Consider the following 11,056-nt stretch of genomic DNA (forward strand, 5'->3'; position numbering starts at 1 on the left):
CTACCAGGCAATGGTCGTAATACAGCTCAGTGAGATAAATAATAGCAACAATGCTGCTGGCAGGTATTGTGGTGTGTGTGTGTGTGCGCGTGTGTGTGTGCGTGTAAGACTATACCACCTCTATCTATAATCTCTTAATGTGCAACACCCTGGAGAGGCCTGACTGTTCCGTGAGCTTCCAGCGGTGTATGCCTTACGGTATCTCTTCTCATTTATACATTCAGACATTTCCCTATCTTCGTTAAAGAAATGATTTTATAAAGCCTGCTGCTTCTTCTAATTTAGGCAATTATATTCAGGCTCAAGAACTCTGGTGAATAGCAACAGCAACCCATAGCAACCAATCAGAAACCACTTTTCCCTTATTTAGCATCTTCTAGAATATAATAGATAGATTCTGATTGGTTGCCCATAGCAACATCCTATCATAATTTTACTTCCATCTTAGTAGATAAACCCTTAATGTTGCAAACACTTCTGCAATGAACAGAATGGGCGGTCTGGATATTCAGTTCCGTTTGTGCCCGACCGCTCAGTCCTCCTGAAGACAGTACAGACTGAATCCCAAATATCCGCTCTATAAAGTATGTATCTAGTATTAGGTGGCCGGTGTATAACACATACGCTACAGTCGCCTGACATCTGAAAATAATAATATATATGTAAGTAGTTCATTTGCTGATGCATGAAATACCAACTGACAGAATCCCCGCAAACCAAACCCCAACGGACAAAATACTGACAGTAGAGAATGCTGACAATCAAAACACCGACATGTAAAAAAACCCACAATGCCCCCAGCCAAAATATTGACGCAAATAATACCGAATAAAGCTTTTGAGGATTTTTTCACAAAAACCCGCTTGTTCGTACTTTACCATCCCAGTGGGCATAGAGGGAGAACATAAAAATGTGACCGAAGCATAGCTGGTGTAGCGAGCCATGCAAAAGGACGTGGTACAATGTTTATGTCTACATTACAACTGTGTCAGCATTTTAACATGTTCCGCATTATGATCATGTCGGTTTATTGCGTGTCAGCATTTCAAACTTCGGCCTTATGTACCTGTCGGGATGTTGACCATCGGTATTTACACCCTGTCAGTATAACAGTGTCGGCCAAGTGATTGTCGGTATTTCAATTGACGGTAAATCATACGGAACCCATAAAACAAACACTAGTTACCATCTGTCAGCTACCAGAGTTGTTTTTAAATATATATTTATATTATATATCTAGAGTTTTCATAACAGCGCTCACTTTAAAATAGTTTCCATGACTGCCTTAAACAATAAATTGCATACTTTACAATACTGTTGTTCTTTGTACTGGAACATCTCAGAGACAGCTGGTGTAGAGCAGTGACTCATGAATACAGTAAAATGTATATTCTAATAAACTACTGCTGTTATCAATGATGTCATCTTGATTCGAAAAATATCATTGGCAATTTATAGGAAACATCTCGAGGGTATTCGATCTAGAATCAGACTGTCAGGACGTTCCCGTCAGTAGGATTTAGGCCATTTCTTACCCATTCTGACTAACTCGACAGTCGGTATTCAACGTTCCAACTGTCTAGTTTTGGAACGGCTGCATTTTGTCAGACACTGCAACTACATTAGCGGAATCGGACGTGAATTCGACAATTAGCGGACATTTCCGTCAATTCCTATTAGACTTCTCCCTTCTCATAGCCCCGCCCATTCTTTGATAATACACATCCAGTAACGGTGCCCATTATATTAGATTGCCAGACAAGCACAGCATTTTATATCTCTTCATATTACAACAGCAATGCTGCCACTTGCAATACAGCAGTAAAGATGCCCCTTATTGTACACAAACATGATTCCTAATACAAATTAATCATATGACCCTTTCAGATTGCCCGCAATCAGTGAAGCTGAAGGTGGGGGGCAGCGCTCCACCCTCCTCCGTTGCAGAGAGCCGGGCAGGGAGAGAGAGAACTGCCGCTGCAGCAGCCTCTCTCCCCAGCCCAGCAAATGCTCCATGTGCTGTGTTCTGAGCTGGAGAGAGACAGCCTCTCCTCTTTCTCTCCTTTCACAGTGCCACCAGCCTGCTGGATTAGACACCGGCTCCCCTGGCACGTTTTTAAATGAACCTTGCCATGCCCCTTCATTTTACCAGGGTCCAGCAGAACAGTCAGCACCCCTGCCAGTGATAACACAGGTTATTGCATGTGAACATACAGCAATCTGGGTTTCTGCGCAATGTGAATGGGTCCAATTGAAATATCCAGAGTTCAGCAACCTGGGTACTAAGCTGTGTGAGTGATTAAGCTGCAGCACAGGAAGAGCCATTACTTGGAGATGATCTAATCTCCGATCGCAGGCTCAGCAGGTGTCTGTGGTGATGTCAGCGACAGGGTAATAAGCAGGTAAATCAGGCTGCCAAGTCTGAAAGGGATACTCAGCCAGGTTGCAACAAGTTTGGACCTGTGTACAAAATCCCAGGTGTGACCCAGCGATGCTGTGTGAAAGTGGTCATAGAAGGATAGTCCTAATTGTAGAACATATAGATTTGGAACACATTATATCAACTGAAATGGCCAACACATTATTGGTAAAGATCCCTCCTAATTTGGACCGCTCTGGGTTAATATGGAAAAGAAGACACAAAGGGCCAGATGCACTGAGCTTCTAAAACTGATAAAGTGGAGAGTGATAAACAACCAACCAATCAGCTCCTACCTGAAATTTTTCAAACACAGTCTGTGACATGGCAGGCAGGAGCTGATTGGCTGGTTGTTTATCACTCTCCATTTTATCACTTTTAGAAGCTTAGTGCATCTGGCCCAAAGTAAGAAGTTTGTGAAAGCTCCTTATGCTCATTCTGGGGGAGAATAAGGTTGCAGGCAAAGTGAGACAAAATTTCGGCACCTATATATAAGGCACAGAAGTCCTGGACACTACTCAAATGAGTTATGGGAAATGTTTATTTACTTGAAGGCGTCCAGCTGCATTACCTCACTGTTGGGTGTGTATGGTTCGGTAGCTGGTAGCCCAATCCACCCATGGTCCTGGTAGTGGCAGTACTGCCTTGCTGGGGCTGCTGGTGTGCCATGCAATGTTCTTCAAACACTGGGGTATTTATTCATTAAGATGGGAGTTCACAATAAAATTACTGGCATACGCTTTTCCACTAACCCCAGAATGGGCGATCTTTGGGATAATTGGGAGGGAGACAAAGATAGCAAAGGGGGAAAAAAACTGTTACTGGCAATATCAGCTGCAGCTAGGAAAAGCACTCTCCACAGATGGATAGACAGATCTGCCCCCACAATGAAACTTTTTGAGGAAAAACTATTTTACATATTCCGTATGGAATGGGTGGAGGCGACACTCCAAAAAGAAAAAAAGGGTGAAAGAGCTATTTGAAACATGGGGAAAGATTATAGAAAAACAGCCAAATACAATAAAAATACAATTAAGAAAATGTTTCCAAATAACGAGCTGGTATGAAAAGAGAATAGCACAAAATGAAGACCCGATAAGTACTACCCAAATTTATTAAAATACGTAATTGGTAGGATTGTTGTTTATGCTGTGACTAAGCTGTACAATAGGCCACTGTCCGCACCTGCTCCTATCGTAAGAAATAAATCTTAGAAATAATGGTTACCACCTATTACACAGGGGATCGGGGACCTTAGGCACTAGGCACAACAAAGTACCAAAAGTATTTATATGGGGATGACCCTATGGGAGGCCCCCTCTTCCTACAGGCGGCACAAAAGCGGTTTAATATGTACTTTTTATATTGTTTGTTGTCTAATTGCTTTGTATATTTTATATTATTTGTGGTATGATTATTTATCTATTTTTTATGAGTTAGGATTAAATTCATAATTTCCTCCCCTATGGAGCACTTCACTAATTCAAGTAATACTTATAAAAAAAAAAAAAAGACCCCCAGGATCAACTGGTAACTGTCTGAAAGATAGAATACAAAAACCCTTAGAGGGGACCATCTTAGTGATTAAAATGATGAATTCTGAAGTAGGTCATACAGTATAGGCCCCTTATGGAACGTGTTCATATGAGAATGTATATAGCCCTCCACCTGAGAATAGAATTTAATAAATGTGTTAATGTTTTTGGTATTAACATTTACATGTGACCATCCCTGATGTATTGACTATCTGACGCAATTGAATGAATGTTCCTTTTAATAATGTACACATGATATTGAATCAAATCTTTTTGATTAATGTATACTTGCTTCAACAAATAAAAAAAAATTAAAAAGATGGGAGTTCTATTGAAGATGGGATGTTGCTATGGGCAACCAGTTAGATTCGATCTATCATCTTCTAGAAGGTACTGAAAAAATATGGGCAACATCCCATCTTAGAACTCCCATCTTTGTAAATAAACCCTTGGAGGTCTTGAAGGGAGGTGCAGGTGTGTGTGATGTCATGATCGCGCAGTGCTCCTCAGGGATCCTATTGCAAAGGCACAGTAGGAAAGCTCATGTCCAGTATTAGCGATAATACTGGTCTGAGCCCCATTACTGAGCCTGAACTTTTAACTAGAGTGGTGCCTAGGTTACATTGTGAGAAATCCAGGCAGCTTATGATATAGGAGTTCCTAATACCGATGACTGAACTGCAGATGTCACTAGTTAATGACTACATACGATGCTGAGGATTAATGCATGCTTAAAATGCATACTGTAAAAGTCTCAGTAGTGCCTAGATACGTACGGACATGGCCGAAGGTGGAGACTAGAAATACCATTAATCACAATTTGTTCTTATGCCATTCAATATACTTTGCTTGTAATAGAAACCCTAGAGAAGATATTACAAAGTATCATTGTAATGTATGAAATCAGGATGAAACATTAATGCCGATAGAACAGTCAGATGTATACGTACGGGAGAATATTATCTGAATGCTAATTGTGCCTTCTTGTTACCATCTCATTGCTGGAATTTGCTAAGTGACAAATGATTTTGTTTCTTATCCCTTATAACAAAAAGTTCTCTTCTCAATTGTGGCGTCACAAACAGCATAATACCAAGCCACTGTGTTTGGTAATTACAACCTCATTATTGTACGACAGCCTTTAACTCTTTGAGTGCCAACGTTGCTGTGAGAGATGTGCAAAATATCCACTAATATGCCAGCGTCGCTCACGGCAACTTCATATTTATATCCCTCGACTACGGCCCTGGCTTTTGTAGCGAATATTTTGCACAACTCTCACATCAATGTCGGCACTCAAAGGGTTAAACGTGCCTAAAGAAAATGCCTCCAGCTCTGCTAGGATAGTTATACGGCTGGAGAAATACAGTAGTATAGTCACTAGGATAAAATAAACCTTTGTGACAGGCACATACACCACAGCTGCACACTAGGGGTGTATTTACCAAAGTGTGGGTCCATAGAAGTGGGGATGTTGCCTATAGTAACAGGCCTAAATGATTAGAATCTGATTAGTTGCTAGGGGCAACATCTCCACTTCTATAAACCCACACATCATAAAATATACCCCTAATAATTTATATAGTATCAGGGGGAAGAACCCAGACTAAGCCAGTCAGTGAGATGCCATTAACACGGCGGGTTATTGCAACTGCAAAATCTAAAATATGTCCATACCCTACATGTATGCACGGTATGTACTAAGTGAGTATTCCAGAAACACCACAGTGAGTTCCTTTGTGGTCAAGCTCTGGTAATATGCACTTTGGGGCCGATTCAGGATTGCTCGTTACAATCCGAGTTTGACCACGATGGTTGGGGTTTGCGCATGTGCAACCCCCAGCAGTGACCGGCATTGGAGAGTTACACACTTGCCGGGCCACTTGCTGCGGGAAGGGAGGGGCCGGGGAACGCTCATTGTTTTATGGGCATCCCCATTAAAAAAATCCTGGCCATTGCCCTATAGAAACAGGTGTGGCGATGCCTGCTTGGGGTGGAAGGCTGAGGTCACATGAAATACGCGCCCGCCCTGCCATCGGCGAACAGCGGCGGAAATAAGTCATTATAAACTGACTTATTACCAGAGGAAAGATAAATTATTTGATGGTCAGCAACCATCGAATTATCCCTCCCCTTCTGCCACATGCAAGGGGATGTGTTCCTGTGCACATCCCCTCGCATGGTAAGAGAGGATTTGGCGGCAGGGGCGGGCGTTTGGCCGGGCAGCAAATGTACGCTGCCTAGCGAGCCAACCTGAATTTCCCTTTTTGTGACTAATACAGGCATCATGTCTGTGTATGGACAGGAACCCTTCAGAGAGCAGTATCCGGTCAGGTACATTTACAAATGGCCGCATCTGCCCCATTCCACTCTGCATACTACAAGATGTCACTGGTTCTCTCCTGGCTGGAAGACAGACTTTACCCTCCAACCTCAGGGATGAACCCTTGATATCTGCTCCCCAGGTATTCACTGCATCACTGCACTACTCACCTAGCAGCAGGCACAACTCCCAGACTATACTGAGTATTGCTGCGTACCTCTAGCTCTCCACCCTGTTTATTTAGCCATCGGACAATTTATTTTTATAAATTTTGTTTTTATTGAACATTCACTCAGCCTACTGCCGATATAAACACAATATGACGTAATAAATGACTATACTTCTATGTCACTACCGCCTTTCCTGGAGTAAGGAATTGTGAGCACAGGATGCATCTAAATCTTCTTATAGATGGATGTTACCTACAGAACAGAAATGTATATTTTGGACAGAAAAAAGCATCTACGTCCAACTCTAAATCATTTCTAATATTATAATGGTGAATGTCTGTATAAGCAGCGTTTCCCAGCATGACAATGAGCCGATTCAGCGTATTGTGGCTTATACAGTAGTACAATGCTTGGGATAGACATAAGGCAATAAGAATCAAAAAGGGTTTCATGCAACACTATGGTGAAATAAAGGGGGCAGACTGAACAGGCCAAGTGGCTCTTATCTACCGTCACTTTCTATGTTCCTAAGCAGTTTATAAATGCCCCTCATGATGGTTGTTACTACCGATCATGTGACAAGTCCTGCTACAGTGAACATGATGGTAAATATATATTGCCAGGCACACAGGTAGTACAAGCTTGCCAATAGCCCATGGCCATGTGTTACAATTGTTATCTTTTATGTCCTACAGTGTTGCCACAATGTTTCTTTAGCACTGTACAGGGTAACCAATGCAACTGAACATCAATACACATAACCAAGCAAAGACACAGTGGAATAACTAGAATAAGTGAGGGAAAGGCTGCAGCATCTCTTTATGGCTAGTGAAAGCATGTAGTAAATCCCCATTCAGGGAACCTGTACCATACATAAGAGCAGGCACACAGGATCACAATTGCTGGTTGAGGATGGAAGAAACAGAAGCAGGGATGGTGACAGGGATAGTGCTCAGAGTAGAGATCACCAAAAGAGGTCAGTGTCCAAAAGAGCTTACAGTCTAAAGGGTGTAGTGTAACCAGGATGGTGATCTGTTTAAGAGAGTAGGTAGGAGGTCAGGGGGGGGGGGGGGGGGTTGAGTTTTGAAAATGGCAGAATGATACAGTCATAAGAATTAATAATAATAATAATTTAATTTTGATGCTATGATTAAGGATCCCAATAATTACATATTACAATTTAATGTTCCGTTTTAATGTTGCGTTACTCCACAATAGTTATGAACCTGTGATTTTTCTATTTTAGTAATGGTTTTAAAAAGTAATTTATGAGGCATACTGTATGTATAATTTTTGAATTATTAATAACCCAGAAAACAAATTTGATACTTTTGGAATAAAGTTTTAATCTCCACAAGTAGAAAAGGTGTCTGAGCTTAAACACTTGCACTTGAACTGTCCTTCCCTAAATTAGGAACTTTGTAAGTCTCAGTACTTATTCAGGAAAGCAGAGCTGCCCTACTCTCAGCTCCATCCCTTAATATTGCTATATTAACTTTATAACCTTGCCATGTTTCTTGTTGTTCAATACAAAAACAATATGACACAATAAAACTTTACCTGCACATTATACAGTTTAGAGTACTCTATTACTTACTAATAATTACTAACTAAATAACACTTATTACTCAATGTTTATACATGAATGGATTGTTTCATTACATTTTAATTAGGTCAAGTATAGTAAACAATTCCTAAACAGAGGAATGGGTTTGATATGTATTAACAGCTCAAAGTTACACATTAGAAGAAAAGCATTTGCAAACACTCTTATATAACACTAATATAAATTACCAATCCAGAGTGCAAGACTAACTATGTGATTGGGCAAACAATACCATATTAAGTCTAGCATATTGCAGATATATCAAAAAAACAAAATCAACACATACATAGAACTTAACAAAAAGTGTCCAAGAGCTTTGTTAAAATACTGTAACCAATGATATCATGATAATTAACAATAAGAAAAAAAACTTGAAGCAATGTATTCTCACAAATAATATCAATAACACTGTATCACAGTCTTAGGCAATGTGGACTTTACAACTATTGCGGAACCATGAGGCCTGCCATGCCCCGCCTACTTCACTAGTAGTGGTCCTTCCCCTTGGCTGCTGATTATTATGTACAATGTGTACTAGAGGAGAACAGCGTTGTGTTGTGTTACATACAGACTACAGTACCTGCAGCGCTAAATCCCCTACAATACTCATTGCACAGTCCTTCTGAATCCCAGTACTGGTGCTGTGTAACACTGCTAACACCACAAGCAATGAATCACACCTAACAAGTAATAGTGCCAAGAATGTTAACAATTCATCTCATAACCGAAACACATAATGCCTGAATTATTCCTTTAAGGCTATACCGAAAAAACTAGAGGTAATACAGATCATATACTCACAGTCACAGTATAAAACACACAGATAGAGGTATAGATTGTATAAAAATACTAATTATATATATATATATATTTACATACTGTACACATACACAGACACACACACACACACACACACACACACACGGTGTTTAAACTAACATTCAATTGCAACATATACTTACGATCATCTACATCTTTTAAATGATTGACTCTGCAAATCTTACGTTTTTGGCTGGAGTATCCCGGGTAATACCCATAGTAGCCAGTGATCCTTAAAATTCTGTCCTCTATGGTGGCCACCCCGTTGGGTGCAGCTTTGACATCCATAAGGATGGGTGATGCGGGAGCAAGGGTAGCAATTGTATCCTCGTAGAGTTCTCCTTACTCAGACTGTTGCTATGCTCTCTATAGGAGCTGCTGTCCCAGGTGCTGAACGGGCTTGCACGGCTGCTGTCCCAGGTTCAGTGCTACTGTCCCAGGTGCTGAAGGAACTTGCGCTGCCGCCGTCCCAAGTGCTGAAGGGGCTTGCGCTGCCGCTGTCCCAGGTGCTGAAGGGGCTTGCAGTGCCGCTGTCCCAGGTGCTGAAGGGGCTTGCAGTGCCGCTGTCCCAGGTGCTGAAGGGGTTTGCAGTGCCGCTGTCCAGGGTCCTGGGCTACCGCAATACTAGCAGCTGCTGCAGAGGGCAGATACGGCTGCTGCCTGGTGTAAAGATCAGTCCCGGTTATAGCAATCAGCCGCCTGGCCTCCGCTAGTATTGCTATTGCTGCACTTGGTCCTTGCACATATGTCCCTGGTTGTTGTGATGCTTGCCAGTAGCACTGAGCTCTGCCTGCTCCTCTCACTATTGTCCTTGCTGCAGCTCCAGCACTGTTGCTATAGGTGTAGGACGTCTGCACATCGCCGCATTACCCCCATGAATGCCGGCCTTTGTGTCACCCAGGAACACACAACTTCTGCTTGTACAATTTAAACAGGGCCACTAGAGGGCGCTCATGTAGAATACTAGCACTACTGTATATTGCTGGAGAAGGCATTAATTAAGCCCCTACCATGAAACATGTCTTGAAGATATTACTAGTTTACCATCGCTGCAAATCTAAATCAAACAACAACTGTATCTTAAAAAATTGTGTAAAAAAAAAAAAAAAATTCAGGGTTACCCATTATACAGTTTCCAATCTGAAATACATAGACGTGGTTATACTAACGTTTTTTAAAACAAGGAATTTTATCTCAAATTAAATAGCTTGTCCACAGACTAGAATTTTCACATTCTTTATTTAAAACATTATGATGTTACTTAAATTTTATATTGCCGGAACAGCCTCCGAAAGAGATTCTATATGGAGAGTCAAAAGCTCAGCAAACCGTAGATGCCCTTCAATGTTGTGTTTTGCTGCTAAAACACTATTATCCACATTCAACCTTGAGTTTTCTATGCTTTTTGTAACATAAACATGTGTGTCAGGTGGACACTAACCCCAGAAGCAGAAGCGGACTACTGGCTCCAGCATATTGGCCTTTCCAAACTGCCCAAACCAGCCTGAAAGGACCGGATATTCCTTTTAACCTGCTCCATCAACATCAAGTGGCAAGCCCCACTCCTTACATAAAGGACTCTCTACTCAAAAAGGGACTTTGGACGTACTAAGGGAAATTCGTATTCCATCAGGATCCACTCTCCCCCCAAATTGAGCAAGGTGGACGGTAACTATAACCCACTCTGAGTACAGAGGCGGACCTATCATTAATTCCCAGGCATTATAGGAACGGACAGTGATTCAGTCTATCCGAGTTCTGCTTTCTGCACCCATGCACTTTTATCAGTTTATGTATTCTATGTGTGGCCATGTGGCCTATTAAATTGTGATATTTTTTTTATAAAAATAATATTTTACTATAAAATTGTGAAGTCAATCCAACTAGTTATTGGTTTTTATTTTTAGTAGCGCTGCAAATTCTGGTTTTCTTTTTATGTGTGTATGTATAAAGAAATAGATCAGTCATCAGGTAGGTGGTGTGGCAGGTAAGTCCAGCCGCCCCCTAAGGGATCATGGGGCACAAAAAATAGGAATTTGGTACTCACCGATAATTCCCTTTCTCCGAATCCAAAGGGGACACTGAAGTACTACGCTGGGGGATAGTGTGGTGTTATGGAGGAGTTGGCACTTTAAGAACTTGAAGTGTGGTGTGGCTCCTCCCCCTCTATCCCCCCCTCAGACT

At 41.5% G+C, this 11,056-nt stretch overlaps 1 protein-coding gene across 4 annotated transcripts in view; it reads right to left on the reverse strand.

Annotated features, from left to right (window-relative positions):
* SLC35F4 (solute carrier family 35 member F4) overlaps window positions 1–9,786 on the reverse strand; it is a 125,261-nt gene extending 115,475 nt beyond the window's left edge. The window contains exon 1 of one of the 4 annotated variants that reach the window (XM_083167261.1): window positions 9,058–9,786. In XM_083167261.1, the coding sequence (XP_083023387.1) occupies window positions 9,058–9,160 (103 nt within the window). In that variant the 5' untranslated portion in view covers window positions 9,161–9,786. Of the gene's footprint in view, window positions 1–9,015 lie in introns of all 4 variants that reach the window. The other 3 variants (XM_083167260.1, XM_083167264.1, XM_083167265.1) reach the window with 3 other exon arrangements.
* Between the last annotated feature and the right edge of the window lie 1,270 nt (window positions 9,787–11,056).

The sequence above is a fragment of the Crinia signifera genome, chromosome 12 (genome assembly GCF_055691185.1).
Source record: "Crinia signifera chromosome 12, ASM5569118v1, whole genome shotgun sequence".
Classification (NCBI taxonomy): domain Eukaryota; kingdom Metazoa; phylum Chordata; class Amphibia; order Anura; family Myobatrachidae; genus Crinia; species Crinia signifera.